This window comes from Atractosteus spatula, chromosome 12 (assembly GCF_055471065.1).
Source record: "Atractosteus spatula isolate fAtrSpa1 chromosome 12, fAtrSpa1.hap1, whole genome shotgun sequence".
NCBI classification, from domain to species: domain Eukaryota; kingdom Metazoa; phylum Chordata; class Actinopteri; order Semionotiformes; family Lepisosteidae; genus Atractosteus; species Atractosteus spatula.
In genome coordinates, this window is record NC_142717.1 from 40,849,521 (window position 1) to 40,869,092 (window position 19,572).

A 19,572-nucleotide genomic window follows, 5' to 3' on the forward strand; every position below is an offset into this window, starting at 1 on the left:
ATGCTAGTGACCGGTGTGACCGGTTTAGCCGTTTGGTCTCGCCGATGTTTGCATCAGAGCTATTAAACAGCACGTGTATATCGGAACATTACGTTTTCTTCTCCTGCGCATTTACCGTGCACAGAGGAGCGAGGGTGTTCATCCCAGTAATGTAAAACCAGGTGGTATCCTATATTAGACGTATGTTCGAGGTTACAAACATAATCCTTGTAAATGTTTCAGACAAAATGTACAAGACCTTAAACTTTGTTTCTACCCCCACAAATTACGGAATTTGCACAAAACAAAATCTACAGCACAACTAAAAGTATAAACTTGCGCCACAATCTACAACAAACGTAAACCATAATGTGTTTAAATAGTTGAATAAAAGTCACAGTAAGAACTCTAAGTAAACTGTGGATTTTGACTTGAAAATTTAAGTTGTTTCAGAATAATTCAACCACTTGTACATGTTTCCGTTACTTAATATTATATTGAGATACTGCTGACGTCCCTATTTTTTTTCTGCAATATGATTTAAATTACAGTATATGGAACCGCATTGCTGCCATCGAGGAAAGAAAATATCCCGTATTACGAGATAGTAATTCTCGCGTACTTAATGTGATCACGCGGTAGCACGACTGTCATAAAATAACCTTTATCATCATTATCTGACTTCCAGTTTTAAGCAGTGGAATCCAATCCAGGGCACTCTTGTGCTTGTTTGAGGATACGTGTGAGTGTCTTCATGGTTAAAACTGTGTGCACATGAGGTACAAACTGTAACATTTCATTATGAATAAACTCCAGGGGAAAGCAAGTCCGTGTGCATTTTGCAGCGTTGCACACTGTCAGGAAAACTAAACCCACTGGTCCAGCAAAGCTACCCGTAGCTTCTAGGTGCTGTCACTGCACAGTGTAACTGGTTGTTCATACACTAAAATGATCAATGTTATGTCTTATTTAATAGATATTCTACCTAATTATGAGATACGGGAGAATTTTTTTTCCCTTGGGGGGCAGCAATGCGCTTCCATAATATTATTCTAAAGGCTAGTTTTTAGTTTCTGTTACTTGTCGCACCAGGAGTCCTCCGTAGTGAATTACAGATTACAATTAAGCTAGGATAATATCTGTTCTCAGTTCGTAGTTTTTTCAATCGACAGCCGCATCAGTGTGCAAAGATAAACAGAAGAGGTTTACTCCACGTAGAAAGCTAAAAACAATGTTTCTACTGTAAAGCCCTTTTCATGTGTGTAATTAAACTGACAATGTTCTTAAGAAGTCTTTTCTTTTTACAAGATGGAGTTACCCTCTACTGGTTCCTTGACTTGTGTTATGCTTAACTAATACAAAACAACATTGGGCCTGATATACAGTACACATGAATCTGCCAGTCTGAAGATAAATAGTTCAAGGCAGTCTTGGACACTGAAGGGGTCTTTTTTTCCAAAGCACACATTGTATTCATAACATATTTGAGCCATGGTCACAAGGAGTAATTTTATTATAAAATTCAATTACTCATTTATATAGAATACTTATTCTTTTCAAAAGTCAGGTGGTACTAAATTAATCTATTTTTGCAGAAGAAATCTCCACATATTAGTGGAGTATATTTTCCTGTGGATGCCTTTAACAGTTTCTTCTAATGTTCCAGAACAGTAGCTGTTTTAACACTATCATTTCATACTATAACAGGGAATAAGTAAAACAACCTTTGCCAAACACACATTAAATATCCCATCTTGCATATTTAATAAACTGGATCTAACAGACAGCATTCAAACACCTTTAACAGGCAACAAATGCTATACTTAGGTTTTCTATTAGGGATCATAATGCTGCACACAAGGATTAAAGATGATTTACTTAGTCCTTTTGGGTCTCCACAGGAAACAAGGGAATGCATGAATAATTAACACTGAGAAATTCAACTACACTAAAGAAAACTCTCATTCTATGCTCAGAACTGTATTAAAAAAGAAAAACATCCTGAAGCCATGCCTCCCTGGAAACCCCAAACTAGATTATCGTATTAATTGAGAAGCACTATTGCAGTCTTCTGCTTCACGAGTCTCAGAGATGTAAGAAAACCTGTACTTAGAATGAAATGTAAAAGAAAAACATGAATTTACAAGACAAAAGAGGAACGATTCTTATCATTTAAAATGTTCTTAGACTGGCTATAGGAGGCGTTCTAGTGTTATTTAACATATCAGGCGGAGAGTATAAGTTCAACCTTAAATTAAAACACACCTAGAGTAACACAAATGGTAGAGAGGTGTACCATGCTGTCCACCAGATTGCAGTTTACACTGTTGGAATCCATGGTCACATCTGGCTTAATGCTTATTCTCCTGTGCATTCTGCGTAACTCCCTGTTCGATACTAATTAGCTGTTTCAGCGGTCAGCCCAGCTGAAAGCTGACTGGAGCTCAACTATGAGCACTGAAGAGCACACCAAGCTGAGTTCTCACATTCGGCAGTGAATCTTTACACAAGCATCTATCTCTGCCAGATGCACAAGAACGCCAAGTCAACCTGGGAACAGAAACAGCCACTAAAAATGCTTTAAAAAGCTGCAGCAAGATAAGGGAGAAGCCAAGGAGAAAGAGATAATAATCTGCACTTGAATGTGGTTGTTCTGGGCATTGAGAGGGGACAATTCTCCTAAGCAATCTTCAAACTTTGCATGATGGGGATTAATTAAAGCCTCGGTCTCCATGTTTTATTCCCTTTACCTAATAAGGACCCCCTGCTCCCAGAAACCACTGTGAGCTCACACCCAGCAGCTGTCTGTCAGCTACAGGTCCCAGCAAGGGACTTCCCTGTTTCCATGGGAGAAGACGCCCCCACAACGAAGGAAATACTTCATCAAATCGGTAGGAGAACCAGCATTCAGACATTCCCAGCCATGGCCTGTGTAGAAAGCACTGCCATACTAATATTTATTACTGTTCCTACACCTGTAATTTATCAATGTCACAGAGCAATAACAACAGAAAATATAAGTCTGTCTCTCCTGTTACAAAAAGATAAGAAGAAACACTGGTATCTTTCTGGGCTTCCATAACAACCTCCCCGGAATATCCTCTGTAAGGAAGATTCAAGCTGTTGATAAAAAGCAATGCAGATAATCCAGATAATGTTAACAATACAAACATAAATATTTCTGTTAAGCACATCAAATTGGGGGGCATTTAGATAAATTATTACGAATATGAATAAGTAGGGGGGCAGGCGGGTGTGGTCATTAGTGTGAATGTGTCTCAGCTCTTAGATCCTGGGTGTGAGTCGAGACCGGGGCACCTTCTGTGGAGAGTCTGCATGATCTGTGGTAGCAAGGGTTTTTGCCTGGTGCTCTGATTTCCTCCCAAAGACTTGCTGGCTAGGTTAACTGTCTAATTCTAAATGAAAAAGTAAAGGTTACTTACAAGCTGAAAAGCAGAAAAAAGAAACGTAGCATTTCGGGTGAAGAGTTGAGGTGTGAGAAAAGGAGAAAAAAAGTGTTTCTTCTTCCTGCTTTTCAGTTCCTTTATGTTACTTTTTAAGTCAAAGCTGGCTGATGCAGCTCTCCACTGGACATACCAGCTGGCATATCTATGTTTTACAATTTCATGTGTACAATATGTCTTGTTTAAAATGTCGCACAGTTCAGTGGGTAGTCAAGTTTATCTCAGCCCCGTCTTTAGTTTTTCATTGCAGGAAATTACTGTAGAACAAAAGATCCTTCCTCTCATTTTTCTTTAAAGTAAACAGAGCTCTACTACGGGATGTGCAGAACATTCATTCTGGAAGAGAAGAACATTGTGCTACAATGAAGCCACTCTCATCCCCTCTGGGAACAGATGTTGGCATGCCACGGTGGGGACAATATCGCTGTTCATCAACAAACAATACTGGCACCAAGGATAGAAGTCCTTTAGGCTCTGTGATTCTTTTATATTGTGTGACAGTGCTAATTTATTTGGACTAGAGTTGTAAAAGATGATGTGACCACTACGTGACAGAGTCACAGGTTTACAGGCAAATAAAACCCTTTGAAAAATGCAAACACTATGATCAGAATTACAAATATACTACCATGTAAAAACATCCCAGATGAGAGCGCATCTTTGCCCGTGATAACTGACACTAAGTGTCTGTGTATGTTTGACGGACAGGCACCCTATCCAATGAGAATTTCCACTTGGCTTCATTAAGTTCCATTTCACCCCAAGCCTCCTTGGGATAAGGGGATTGTGGACAATGGATTATTACTGCCAGCTTTTCATTTTCTTGAGAAAAAAATAGAGCAGTTTAATTTTTTCTTGACTGAGACAAAACAGTCCCAAAGTGAGGCAAGTCAAGACCCCTGTCAATATTTCAGTCATGGCACTTTCAAAGTTGCTAATCAACCTCAAGTCCTGTAAGTCAAGATAGAACTGTGACACAGCAAACACCAAATACACTAAAGAACGTGCAATATTTGTACATCTTAAACAATAGAAGGCAAATTTAGATCCAGGTACCTACAAACCAAATCATGCTCCCATTTCCTTTATTTTTTCAATAATTCTTTAAAAATGGCAGAAACAAAAATTAAGTCCTTTTGTTAAAAATGCTTTTATATGGAAGTTGTATCGCAAAAAGACATTAATTTAGATTAGGCCATGATTCTATATTGTACATCTTTGTTTTAATGACAGCTTTTTGTTTTGTTTTTTGTCTGGTCGGTCTCACTTCAGGAACAAATCCACTGTTTGGAAGACGTCCGTTTATCCTTGCAGATAATCGCCAATTTTTGCATTAAAATGTATAATTTGCATCAGAACGAAAATGGCATTGCAGGTCTACAAACAATACAATAACTGAAAGTGGGGTTAGAGCTGCCAACATGGAATTCACATGCAACTCTATGTAAAACAGCATTATCAAAAACCAAATGTGGAAAACTAAGTTATCTTGCGACCTCAAAGTAAATAAAAACCAACTTATAACAATACAAAGGAGAAAAAATAAAATTTTGGGGGGGAGCTGTCTTATTCTCAGGGCATTTTGCAATAGGAGGCACTAAATCCTACAAAATGGCTTTCATCAAGTACCTGTACGTACGGTATACTAAAACTGCTTAATAGAGGCAGAGTGTTTCTGGAATCTGTTTCTGATGGAGAGCGTCACAACACAGTAAAGATTCCTTCAGTACTGATTAACAAGCTAATGGGGCAAATGGGGACAAAAAGGTGGACACTTAAGAGTAACATGTAATCCAAGAACACTGCAGTGAATAAGCACTGGCTGTGTAACAATATATTCTCTCCAAGTAAGTCTCTAGTATGACAAAATCTGAAATACTTATGAATATAGCTGAATTAATGATAAGCAGTCAGCTAAATAGTTCACAAACATCCTTTATCGTCAAGAACTCAAAAATATATTGCATTATCTGTGTCATTGTAGGTCTGTATATTTTTTCCAAACACGAAAAAAACCAAAATATGTGCAAACTTCTTTGCAAATCTTGTTCAAAGTTTAACTTGCATATTGTAACTGAGAACTTTAACAGTCTTTTGTAATATGATTACAAAAGCTTTCTGTCGCTTGTCACAATCAAATTTTCTGCAGTTACACTGAACACAAGAGAATGTCTGAACACCACAATCTCTGTATCTTGGCATAACCACACCACAAACAACATTCAGTACTCTCTTTAACATACAGGAAGGCCAATCACAGGATTCAGAGTCTGTGAGACACAGTCAGATATGTGGCATCTGGTTCTGTGACAGAGCTTTTACATAATATGCATTCCTACACCAAACCAAGAACAAATCCTTACTTTTTAAATGTGTGTTTGCAAGAATCACAATAACTTAGTAAATCCATTAGAATCATTATGCTCATCCTTGCACAAGGCACTGAAACAATATTGTTTTTTAAAGGAAGAGCTGCACAAGATATCTAGGTACAAATTCTTGAACTTCATATTTCTGTGTTTTGGTCAAATCTGTCTTGTTTAAATTGAGAAGCAGTAAATTAACATAGGAAGTTTCATTAACAATTGTAGTACTCTGGTCCCCTCCTGTTCTGATTAAAACAATTGTATTTCTCCTTGAAGTGACACCTTTCGAAGTCCTTGGTATTTGCCCTCAAACGCAAGTACGGTGTGATGTGATTAAATTCTATGGCTCACACTTTATGGGATTATGATGCTCAATTCAAACTGATTTTTTGATTGCAATGAACAAAAGCACAAAACCAAAGTCAGATTAAGACACTGGCACTTTGAATCTGTCAATATTGACGATGAGGACTGCGATAATATAATTATTAAACGCCGTATTAAATCTTAGAACAATTTTTATTCTCTAAACTTAGAGTCAGTAATGGTGCATACACTAATAGATTCTAATATACCCTGAAATTTACAGCTGGCCAGACATTATTTGAAAATTGAGATTAAAAGCAGCAGAAACATCAGTATCTTGACACTGACACCTAATTGTCCTCCACAGGGATTCTTTTCCCTGAGATAGGAGTTTCCACAATGTGGTATTTCTTCATATTACAAGATTTCCATAACACGGATTAACTACATTCCTGTACTGACCCAAACTTTAAAAGGAAAAAGAAAGTAAAAAAATATTGAAAGCCTATGTAGAAGGCTTAGCCTATATTATACATTGTTAAACATTTTAAAATCCACATCACTTTCTCTCTCTCTCTTTACATGTTTGTATCATTAGTATCGGATATCAGCTGTACTCATGCCTAGTACCCAAACTACTGGTGATGGAAAAGTTGTAGTATTCAGACAAATGATAAATAAAAATGCCCACAACTGAAAATTGCTGCCAATTGAAGTGAAAATAATTTATTCTTTTCTAACCCAAAATCATAAAGTTTTGAAACTTTATTCAGAAAAACGTTACAATGTACTGTAATAACACAGTCACCATTTATGATTTATTGTATCTTACGATGAGATCAAATCTGATTTTTTCCAGAATATTTTGTCTTTAAATCAATTTGTTTTTGCAAAAAAGTCAAAAAAGGTTTTTGAAGTCACATTTCTCAGTTACTGTGGTCCAGACATTTTTAATTTTCTCACTATTTTAGTATGTAAACACCAGCAGAGAGGCGTCTCTGAGAAAGCTGACAGGATGCCTCCCTATATCATGCAAGCAAGGGTCCATAAACTATGACCTGCCTAGCGCCCCTTTTATAGGTCACCCCAAGACACCTTTTATTTAAAGATCAGTAACACCTGTTTAAGTTATTGAGCAAATAAGCAAGTTATCTGTTCAGTGAAGGGAACTCTGGCCCTTGAGAACTGAACGTCTCCTGTTTTTTGTTCCAATTGATCTCTAAATTAATTAATTGAGCACACCACCCGTTCAACTGTTCACCGTTAAATTGCTCTAGGTCTTCAAAAATCGATGGCTTTAGTGGTTCACTATAAAACCTGCTGGGCTAGAACTTCTTGAGGACCTGGGTTGGAGACCCCTGATCCAGGCCAATTATAAAAGTGTTGCAACACAAAGCACTGTAGAAAGGTTGATAAAGCTGCCCTGCCAAGTTTCAACCTCTTTTCTTCACATAAAATGGCTGTTTTCTCTACCTTTGGGAAGAAGCCATATTATGGAGTGGTAGGAAAGGATCAGTGAATCGCAGAGCTGGCTCTCATAACACTGTTTGCATACATGAAGAAGACCTCACTTCTTCTGACTAATTAAAACAGTTTTCCCGTCAACTGCATTATAAACAAAGAGCTGCCGGTGTCTACGGAAATACAAAACCACGCTGAGCACTTTATTGTTAGTCAAATCCGCAAGCTTCCCTCAATACATAAATACCAAAAACATTCTGATTTATGAGTATGGACTTTCACTTGGCTGAGAAAAAGGCACTTCAGCTACCGTGGTCTGAACAAACTTGACTTGGCATCTCCCTTTCAGAAGACAATCTTGAGGGTGCCTTTTCTTACCCAGCTTGGAATCAAACCTCCAGGCAGGAATGTGGTCGTTCTCCTTCAGATTGCTGTTGGCCGGGAGGGGCACAGTGACGTCGATGGGCCCAGTGACTTGGATCTCAGTGCCATCGCTGCTGAGCAGACGAATGCTGACTGCTGTGATAGGGGTCAGCTGAAACCTCCTGTTGTTTCCTGCAGGAGGGTGGGGGGGAGGAAATGGAAAGATTAACAGAGCAAAAACAGTTCCAAGGCAGCTGTCCATTGCAGTGTTAGAAAAGAAGAGGAAGGGGCTGTTGCTTTTGGAATGGGCTGATGTAGAGGATGAGGTCACCATCATCACAAAAAAAAAAACTTGATTGGCAGCTGTAAAACATTTCCGCGCTTTGGAAATTTCTCCCTATTCCCACTCCTCCTATCACACTCCAGCATGGCACAGTCAATGTCTAGCTAGCAGGCACGGACAGCAGTTACTGCTGAGGAGTATGGGAGAGGGGGGTTAATTTGTGCTTTACTAAGGAGTCATATTGCTAGACCACTTACCTTTACAGGAATGGTTAACACCACTCCAACCATCTGGGTAAAGAAATCGCAGTGTACAGGCTAGCTCAACCAGACTCTGTAAGAGCTTCTTCCTGCAGGCTGTCAGGCTCCTCAACACCCTGGAATCTACTTGCACCCGCCCCAATTCCAGAAACAGGGTTTAAATCCCCCCAGTGTGCTGTGTATATTGTATTATGTATTTGCCTTGCACTTTGCACTATGTGTATCCTGTCTACAATGTCTATGTCAGTGTCCTGTCTGTCCTGCCTGTATTTGCACCGTGGATGAGGAGGAATGATATTTCCTTCCACTGTATACTTGTATATGGCTGGAATGACAAATAAAAGTGAACTTGAACTTGAAAAGGGTAGACATACTGAAATTACACATCTGAAACACTCTCAAGACTTACACTAAAGCGCAGAAGTAATCTATTCCATCTCAGAAAAAGTATGCAATGATAGCTCAGAGATGAGAAGAAAGCAGTTTCTCTTAGGCATCCTTCTGCACTGTTTCCAGACAAGCTATTGATTATTATCCTAGAACAAAGGTTAGGCTGTCTACGTATTAGATAACAAATGCACTGCTGTTACCGACTCCACATTTCAGTTCAATACATTAACACCAGCCAGGCTGTGACTGTTCTGACTGTTAAACTGGGCTGTGGTGGTATTTGGGGGAAAAAACCAAATTTTTGAATTTACAAAGTTTTCCTTAACTGTGCAGTGCATCAAAATACCTTTATTGGTCACTAGGTTTGATCTAAAATATTCATCCATTCATCATCAGAAAGCTACCATTTTCTGAAATGGGTCACTAAAACTAACACAGTTTATCCTGGAAGTACAGGATACAAGGTGGGAAGAGGAATTGAACTATTAAGAAATAAAGATTCTAGAAAGCGTCCATCTTCACAATCTGTCTAAACGGGTAGCTCATCATGTCCACCTTACCTGTCCCATTCCCACCAACTCCCTGTAGATAAGGGAAACTGTCTACCTCCCACGTGGAGTCTGCCGCAGTGAGGAAGGCAGTGAGGTTGCTGTAGGTGGCATTTGGGGGCAAGCTGAGGGCTGTTCTCTGAAACTGAACCCGAGGCTGCACCCTCGTTCCTGCAGGATTGCAAACACAGCGGAGTCAGAAACAGCCCCGGCCGCCGCACCGCGCGACCCAGAAGACGAGGCCAGAAACCGAACATCAGAACACGAAAGGGATCCCCATTGCATCCAGTGTTGCACTTGGGCCTGCCTACCCAAGAGCACATACTGGGGACAGTGCATTGATGTTAAAGTGTACAGTGGATTGCCAATGTGTACAGTGGATTGCCAGTTAAGTGACTCCACTTCACATGGGAATGACACAAAAAGGAACAAGTCACGGAGAAGATAGCATTTTCATTCATGGTTACTGGACATTGAGCAATAAAATAAAATTATAAGTCTTCACTAATGTTGAAATATGTACAGTTTTATAATACTACTTTTATGAAGATGGTTTAGTCAGTGTTAATTCTAACCTGCAAGTCCATTTTCCAACCACCGCTGTCTTTTTTTAACACAACGACAGGCTGATAAGCCTACCCGTCAAGCAGAAGTCTAGTACTGTGCAGGTTAGCGTTCTTTCACACACACATTCATAATTTGAAGCATGACTAATGCTATTTTAAGACGTACACAGGTGCCTCAAAGAAATCTGCAAGGATTCCAGCCCACGTCATCTAGACCAGGGGTCTACAAATCTGGTCCTGGAAACCTTCAATCCAGTTAGTTTTATAGGTCACCCCAAATCAACTCTTAAGTAAAGATGACCATTTGTTTAATTTGCTGATCAACTAAGCACGTAATGTGTTCAGTGAAGAGAACTCCGTCCCTCGATGACTGAACCAGAAGACATTTTTGTTCCAGTTGATTAATTCTCTACATTAATTGAACTCACCACCTGTTTAACTGATCATGGTTAAAATGTTCTAGGTCTTCAGAAAATGAGGCCTATGAAGCCTTCTAGACTGGGCCTCTCGAGGACAAGGGTTCAAGACCTCTGATCTAGGCCAACCAGTTCTAAACATGTTGCAACACGAAGCATTGCGGAAATGTTTTTAATTCTGTTATTACTGCATTGATATAACAGAGCTGATTTCTCTACCTTTGGGTAGAATCCATATTATGGAGTGGTGGGAGAAGATCAGGGAATCCCAGCTCTTATATAAATGTATACTGTACATGAGAAAGTCTTCATTTCATTCTTCTGATTCAAGTAATTTAAAAACAATATGGATCTCAATGTTTTGGTTTCCTTCAGTTTTATTACAAAGCGCTGGCAGTGTTTATGGAAATACAAAATTTGTATAGTATTTTGCAAAAGAAAAATCCTCCAGGTATAATTAAAAACAAGACTTACAAATGTTTAGAAAGCAATATTTATGTATCCACAATATTGAAAGGCTGTAGGCTATGTTAAACTGAGATAACTGATGCTGTGTTGTGGACTACATCCCTGTATAGAACATTTTAATTACAGTATACCTGTGACAATACGTTGTATTATGATGTTTAAGTGAAACCAGGTCTTCAAAAACAAAACCAGCTTGATAGTGGGAAATAATTTTAAAAATACTAACCAAGGAGCCAAAGGTTCACAAACTGTTGCTCTCCTCCAACATGACTTCTTTTGAATTCCAATGAATCAAAAGGACAAGATACAGAAAAGCAAAACAGTTTTTTACTACAACATGATAATGAAGGCCAGAAAAAAGCCCACAAGTATGTGGCTGGCGTTTCTGGATTGGAGGTCAAACATGCCTTTGATCCTCTCCTTCCCCTGGCATGTCTCTGTGGTACACAGACATGTCTCCCACTACACAGCTGTCACTATAAAAATCAAGCTCTTAAAGTTTTTAATGTTGCTCTCTTAGGAGGTGAGGGTTTAACGGGTGAAGCAGACACACATTTCCCATCAAATTCAGTTTGCTGTGCTGTCACGACATTTTCACTCGAATAATGAAAGCCAGGGCAGTTACACAACCCTGCTCAAGAAACCAATTTTTTTGGTTAAAGACACTGAGTGCTCTTGAAACAAAAACCCCAAAAGATTTGCACAACTCTACAATTTACCCAAAAGCCACCTGAATACACGAACCGAAGAGTTCACAGAGAATAATCAAACTTGTTCTAAAATGTGGAAAGTACTGAGAAGCTATTCTTATAATACTCCCCATGAGCATCAATATAAGCTAAAAAAAAATGGGGCAGAAATAACAGGAGTGCTCTTAATGGTAACAGCAATTTGAAAGGGGCACTCATTTTATTATCGTGGACTGCCATCAATCTCGATGTATGCAGCACACAGTCTCCCATCTGCTGAGAGCACAGGTTGCTATGTAAATGTGTCTTCAGTGGGGCTGACACATGAGTAATGAATTCTGGCATTCATCCCTGGAGCCTCTCCCTGCCTGACAGCACTACTGCTCCTCCCAGAAGCCCTGCTCAGCCACCCCTTCCTCTCCTTTTGCCAGTTTAGCACAGGTATCAATAAATTGAGATTTCCTATTCAGGGCCTCCTATATTTTACAGGAAAGGAACAATGAGAACATAAAACAAGACTCTGTCCCTAAAATAAAACCTGTGTTTTAATCTGGCCTAAATCAAACCACACTGGCTGACATGGACCACAAACAGCACAGAATTTTTACATGTTATTCTCACCCTGACAATTCGCTTTCATTGCATTGACATGGCAGTTTGCTCAAGCTGAGTTTCAGACTGATGTTTAGGATTTTTGCTAATTGCACAAGTAATGCAGTCCCTCGTTACCATGGCCAATGATGATTTAGTGCTACACTTTCTTCCTTTAAATGCTGAACACATCGTCTGTAAAAAATAATAGCCCCCCGGTTCCCACCCTCAGAGAGACCAGGCGGTGACTGACTTTTTATGCAGCTGTCACATAAATACAGGACAGGTTCGGCTAAAAGCTAAAGAATTTTATTAATTGCCTCTGAATCTGAAATGCTAAAGGTTTTTAACTGTATTTCAAAGAACCCGGTGCAAGAAAAAAAAACAACAAAACAACATTATATTCATGTTGTAATTTGTTTCATTTATCACGAGAGAAATTACTGCAAGCACTGGAAGGACAGAGGCAAAAATGCAGCAATAAAGCAAATTTCAGAAAAAACTAGCAGCGCACGCTCCCCTTTAATTTTGTAAGACATGCAGATCTTCCAAAACCACGGTTTCAGAACAAACAAAATGCCAAGGCTATTCTATAAGAGCATGGAAAATACAAAGACAGAGCAAGATTTAAGTGCTTGTTGTTCATTTTTGACAAATCCTAAAAAGAGCTATTATTTACAATAAAAAGTACTATTCGATAAAACTTACTGAATAAAGCTCTGAAACATATTTCAGACACTAAGAGACCAAACAATTTTTCAAGTAGTCAAGTCCTTTCAGAGATTAAATGCACACTACTACATCTTCTTTTAATCACAATTTCATGAATGTGTTCCCAAATAAACAGGAAATGTATAAAGAAAGCTAATTTCTGCATGGGAGTCCCATGTAAACAAAACACAAAATCTTTCAAATCTATTGCCAATATAAGTTGCACTGGATATGACAATGACTTCACATCTGAAGAGTAGTATCGGAGCTGAGGTAGAAAGTGAAATACAATTGCTTCCTCAAATTCCCAGGGGCTCATTATTGTCAAAGGGAAGATAGTGGAATTCCCTTCTGCTGATGTGATTGCTACTGTAAGCTTCTGAGAGGGGATGGGTCATGACAGTACAATAAGTGAGCAAGAAATCCCACCTGATCCAAACCCCTGCCAGTCTATACTGGATTTAATGCAATTACACTGTCAAGCACATAATGTATAAACCAGAAATAACATAAAATAATTAAATCCCATATGATAATTAAGATCTAACTCCCATCCCACAATGCCTTGTTAGCATGCTCATTGACAAATTAAAACTGAAATATCCAATTTTGAGAAACGTGTTCACAATACATACAGTACTGTATTCACACTTTTCACAAATTTCTTACCAAAACAGGTCTTGCAAAGCAGTGAAAAGGTAAAGTTTCTTAAAAACAAACCTTCAGATTGATGCACATCCTTTAAACGTTATTCAACTATTCTTTGTGACACATACCTTGAAACCCGGAGACAATCTGAACGAGGTCTTCATACACCATTAGTGTGGCCGATCTCTCAGGAAGTAAATCAAGGCTCAGAGATGAGAAAACTAGAAAATACATGAGAGAGGCATCAGCTCTGGACAGGGACCGTGGATCCAGCTCAATATCACACCAAAGGGATGCATCCTTGTCGCATACACCAGGGAAACTGGCAAACATGGATGATAAAATCCCTCACTGCCTGGTAAGAATATCACCATTTCTCTTTCGCCTTTTTTGCTCTTTTGAAAGCCACTGCAATTACAGCTCTTGCGTAACAACAACCTTGTGAACTTGCACTGTGAGCTTCTGTGACTCAGTAGTAGTATATCCACCAGCTCTTCATGTGCACCAATAATCATCTTTACTCAAAGATAGCTTTTTCCTCCAATGTTTCCTTGCCACTGTTCTATGAATTCTGCAGCTGAAGGCCAGATCAAAAGTCCTGCTGGACTGGCTGCCACTTCCGTATACAGCCAGTTACTCATTCAAGAAGGCAATATTAGCATGAATGAGTTTTTTCAAGGCTATGAACAAATCACTCTTTGTCAATATATAGATTTTTAATGAGGCAGCTATATCAATCATCGTTTAATACAGTTGAAAGATTCCCAGTGATATTTTTGGAATACTAGTCAATATAGCCTACAATAAAACTAGGAAAAGGTTCACACTGTGCATTTTTCAGCACTATGTAATCATGCAGGAGTTTCCATCCTTTATATTTATGCAAGTCATGCGAAATTAAAAAAAGGGACAGATGATACTAAACACCAAACTGGCAATTATGTAAAAGTACACCTTGACTTATGTTTAGGTGTATTTTCCTATGCTTTGAACCCACAGGATATGGCATAACCCGTTTCCTATCCTTCATACTCAATTCAGCCTTTAAGTTCTCAGATTTTAACATTTCCTATGTTACCTTTCATAGGGTATATGTAAGCCTTTAATTTTCATCTTAAAGGTTTTAATATGACTTTCAACAAAATTATTTCATAATTTCCCGACAATGCTGCAGACAGCCACTGTCAATTAAGAAGAAACATAGCAAGGTAGTGGCTCCTGACCTACTGCTCAGCCAAGAAAAATGCCTACTCAGAGCTCATGCTAGAACCTACAGTCCAGACAGTACTGATCTCTAGCTGTATCTTTAATTCCCTATAGAGCTACACAGCACTTGGGCTGCTCATGCAGGAAGCGCATTGCTGGTTTGCATTGCCATTCCAGTGCTATCTATGAGACCTGCATCTTCCCTTAGCTCAATACCATAGCTCTGCCACTGAGTTGTCAGGCTGAGAAAGAAGCTAAATGCTTGACAATACGCATTTGAGAGAACATGCGCACATGGTCTTCATCTTGCCTGTGCCAGTACGGAGGCTTGTACATTGAGAGACCACATCAAATTCAAGAAAAAAAGTAAAATTGGATTTTAAAACTAAGACTGGAAAAAAAATCCATCACTTCAAGCTCGTATGTCTTTAATTAAGCATTTACCTTCAGTTGCACACTACAAATGATGTCAACTGATCACCTACTACAAGAATAATTATTCTACAATCATTAACTCCCATTAGTAATTTTTGCCTCATATTCCCCTTTAAAAATGATACAAGAACTGCTAAAAACCGTTAAACATTTTGATTTAGCTTGTTATAGCTTTCAGCAATAAGGAAAGGCACAGACCTTTCCTCACTTGAGCATTTAAGCAGGACTTTTACACTGTTGAAATGTATACAAGTTAAAAGCATGCAAGTCAGGTCTTGCCTATTGTACTTTTGTACTTTTACCTATTGTTCTATTGCTTGTATTTTACTCATATTGACAAAAACTACATGAATACCAGTTAAATGTAACAGGCTGAGCAACGCACATTATCACTTCTACATACCAGGTAACTTTTCTGGTCGCCATGGCGAGGAGTTCGGCACGTAGCCATGCTTGGTTGCCGTGACGATCAACAGGGTGCCGACTCTATAGTGAAATTTGATGAAAGCGTTGCCATCTGCTCCTGAGGTTTCTGAGGTGAAGGAGGTCTGGTTGGTAAAAATTTCAATACTGGCTCCAGATATTGGCTGATGGGTACTCGCATCACTGACATGGACTTTCAAAGTTACCTCTGTATGGCAAGAAAACAAAATAAAAATGCTTTATTAAGAGTAAGATATAGATGTATTTAACATTCCAATTTGAACATGAATAATGAACCCAAAACTTGTGCCGATGGTTGAAGAAGGCTCGATAGTAGTGTTTTTTTTGTCTATTTTCTGCGAGGAATTCACCTCTGCTTGTATCTATATACGGACAGTACGTCTGTCCTTTAGGCACAACAAAAAGATCTAAGAATGCAACATGGCCGGTTGTGTATTACAAGGAAGGAAGGGATTGAAGGCACCTCTGCTATCTCAAACTGCAAAGGCAGAGCTCAAACAGCAGAGCTGAAATCAATTACAGTTTATTTTGTCTCTTTAAACCCATTCCCCACTCCAATACTGTGAATTTACAAAAGCAACAGGAACTGGGAATTAGTGTAAAAACAAGGAACTGGAATGGACCCAATGCTGGCAAATGGCTTATTACTGTATATAACCAAATAGCAGATGTTACGATTTCTCTCCAGATAAGAAAATAAAGTTTACAAATGAGAAGAGGCCATTTAGCCAAAACAGCTCAAATTTGGCTGCTAGTATCTAACCAATCTCAAGATGTCATCCAGGGTATCTGCTTCATTGACATGGCAGGATACAGTAGCTTGTCCCAAACTGCCACAATTCTGAATGAAGCATTGTCTCCTGTTCTCAGTTTTAAATTCACTTCCCCCAAGTTTCCACACATGTGCCCTGGTTTGAATTTCACTGCAGATTCTGAAGGAGTCCATTGATTTGAGCATTCTCCCCTCATCCATACAGTATGTTCTATTATCTAGTTCCAAATTCAAATACAATCATTACCTTGAATGTCTACTGCCTGCAGAATTAATGTGATTCTAGTACTCTACGGCTAAAGAAAATTGTGGGTCTTGTTTCAAGTGATCACTAAACTGCTTGACTAAACAAATCATCCTGCTCTAATTGATCATACTTAAATTGTCCCAGGTCCAAAAAAATTGATATTCTAGTGGGCTTTCTGGAACTTGCGTGGGAGATGCCTATACTACAGGCTTTATGATTAGATTTGCACTGAAATCACTTGTAACATGCCAGCAGCCATATCACCCTGCAACTCACAGCTGGCAGCCCACTGACGCTCAGCAGGCGTGAGCCTGGTCAGGACCTGGATGGGAGACCTCCTGGGAAAAACTAAGGCTGCTGCTAGAGGGGCCAGTAGGGAGCACTCACATTATAATGTACAAAGGTGCCGTCCTTCGGATGAGATGTAAAACCAAGCTCCTGACTCTCTGTGGTCATTAAAAATCCCACAGTGTTTCTCAAAAACTGACCTCCCAATAATCCACATCTCTGAACTGGCTTCATCACTCTGCTCTCTGTGAGTCTACTGATGCACTATGGCTGCCGTCGCATCATCCAGGTGGGGCTACACACTGGTGGTGGTGGAGGGGAGTCCCCATTGCTTGTAAAGCGCTTTGAGTGGAGTGTCCAGAAAAGCGCTATATAAGTGTAAGGAATTATTATTAACATGGTACTGATCAGCTGAATATTAGGTGGATTCCAACATAAACCTACTTAAAATATTCCAGAACTAAAAAATACCTTTGTGTCTGATTAATAAAATGTTAATAACAATAATAATAACAACGACAATGATGATAATAGGCATTTTTGGAGTTTCAGTGCATTGAAGGACCCAGTTGGTTCTATAATACTAAAAAAATCATGAAATTATCAAGTACATATGACCTTGTCAGAAGTGGAAGTACTGTTTGTTTCATTTTGAAAAAAAAACTGCACAAACTGCCTTTGTTTTTTTTCTATTCAAAACAATGTTATCTGGATGAAATGATTTCATTAGTGACTCCAGCCAACACCAGATCTTTCACATGTTTCCACAGGAAACTGAAAGGATAAATCTAGTAGGCCCTGTGCCATTAATTTATAATGAGCCCCCTTTTTGTAAGGAAATAATCCCCTTGTCATTTGATAAGTCACTTAATTATGTATTTCAACCAGGCTTGTAATTATGTTGTATTTCCCAATAATGATTTTATAGAATGCTAGCACAGCACATTTCATTTCACATTTATACAAGAGCACAGCCAAAACCTTCAATGTGTGGATCTTTTATACAATGCACAGCAAAATGCTATCTGTATCAAAAGGCAATTTTTTAATTCCATTTCACATCTATACCAGAAAACTGCTATCTAGTGGAGACAAAATTTTCACAGTCTACAGTCGCAGAATTTTCCATTTGCTCATTAACACTTACAATAGATTGCTCCCTGCCTTCACCTTTCACTGCTCTAGGAAACTGCTGTAAAAACAGTTTCTTAGACAAAACAACTGTGTAGCCACCAGGTCACAACCAGCTGCTCTGTAAAAGCCGTCAGGACAGCTTATTGCATATTAATCAACTGTTCCAGTGAGCTTGCTGTGAAGATCTTCCAAGTCCCATTGAAAAACAGGACTTGGATGAACAAATATGCAGAAAACAGGCTAAAAAACCCAAGTCAGATACCAATAGTGGAAACAGAAATAAGCCCCACCGTCCACGTTTATTGAAAGCTTGTAAAGGAAAAGTGCTTTTTATTTCACCCCCATGAAGGCACACCAGCTCAGAATGGTGGTCAAGTATTTTGACATCACCACACAAAGTAGAAGAGGCATCAGCAAAAACTAATCCTATATTTCACAAGTTCTCTTTATGAAACAGTTGGTAAATCCACCTGAACTCCACACAGGTGTTCTGACAGGTGTTCTGTGTACCCCACTACAACAAATAAAAGCAATATAAGTAATTAAAAATACTTGCCATCTCCCAGGGGATAAGACTTGTTAAGTTTACAGGGCAAACATACATCTAGAGGACATAGCAAGTGGTAGTATATTGGTAATAGACATCTTGCTGAGAGAAACGCAAGCTTAGAGTGTTGCAGTCACTGGAGTTTTCAGCAACAAACTAGAGATTGCACAGGGTATGTCATGCATGTTAAAGCATTTCTATGACTAAGACTTTGTGATTCATCAAGAGATTCCTAAAAGTAAGGTGTTCTCCTTTAAAAAAACAGATGTTGATTAGAAATGTGTATTGTTAAGTGATTTTGGGATCATTTTGGGATGAAAAAACAAAAGTAGTCAGAAAACAAACCGGGTTCTTACAAAGCAAGACATTTCTTCTATAGAAAATAGCATTCAATTTTATTCACTCTGAACAGACAGTCCTCAGCTGCAAGCCAGCTATCGGGAGATTTCCAACAGACGTGTTCAGACAGACATCCCAGGGGGGGCTAATGATTTCATCCAGCACAACCAGTTGCTTATTTTACTGCCAGCTAATGCACGTATGTTTAAGGCTTTGGCAAATTAGATCTACAGAAGCAAAACAGTAATGCATCAGGCCAAGCTACGCTTCCTGACCTTTTCAAAAACCAATCAGATTACATCTTTCAGAAGCAGGTCTTCGTCACATGGTAGCAATTAATTTTGCTTGGTAATACAAACATCAAAGTAACTTGTATAGCTGTAGATTCACTTTTAATAGTCATCAGCTATCATTATGTAATTTCTAATAAGCTTTCTCCAAATGGTTCCTGTCTTAGGCCACTTCCCTGACAGCACAGCGTAAATAGACTGTAAGAACTACTATTTCCATGCTGAGATCTGTAAATGACACCTTTCCCTCTTAATACACGCGGCACACCTGCTGCATCACCACAGCACTGAGAAGACCAAGGAACAGGTTTTGCTGCTGCGTTCATCATTCATTTTGTGGGACAGTTTAACCTGCCCTTAA

At 39.0% G+C, this 19,572-nt stretch overlaps 1 protein-coding gene across 3 annotated transcripts in view; it reads right to left on the minus strand.

The window, feature by feature from the left end:
* Nucleotides 1-19,572, minus strand: part of fam171a1 (family with sequence similarity 171 member A1) — a 61,070-nt gene that overhangs the window by 20,774 nt on the left and 20,724 nt on the right. For 2 of the 3 annotated variants that reach the window (XM_088929487.1, XM_088929488.1), the window contains exons 2-5: nucleotides 15,554-15,781; nucleotides 13,638-13,730; nucleotides 9,433-9,591; nucleotides 7,955-8,131 (exon numbers count right to left, since the gene is read on the minus strand). In XM_088929487.1, the coding sequence (XP_088785613.1) occupies nucleotides 7,955-8,131; nucleotides 9,433-9,591; nucleotides 13,638-13,730; nucleotides 15,554-15,781 (657 nt within the window). Of the gene's footprint in view, nucleotides 1-7,954; nucleotides 8,132-9,432; nucleotides 9,592-13,637; nucleotides 13,731-15,553; nucleotides 15,782-17,000; nucleotides 17,107-19,572 lie in introns of those variants that run through there. The other variant, XM_088929489.1, reaches the window with a different exon arrangement.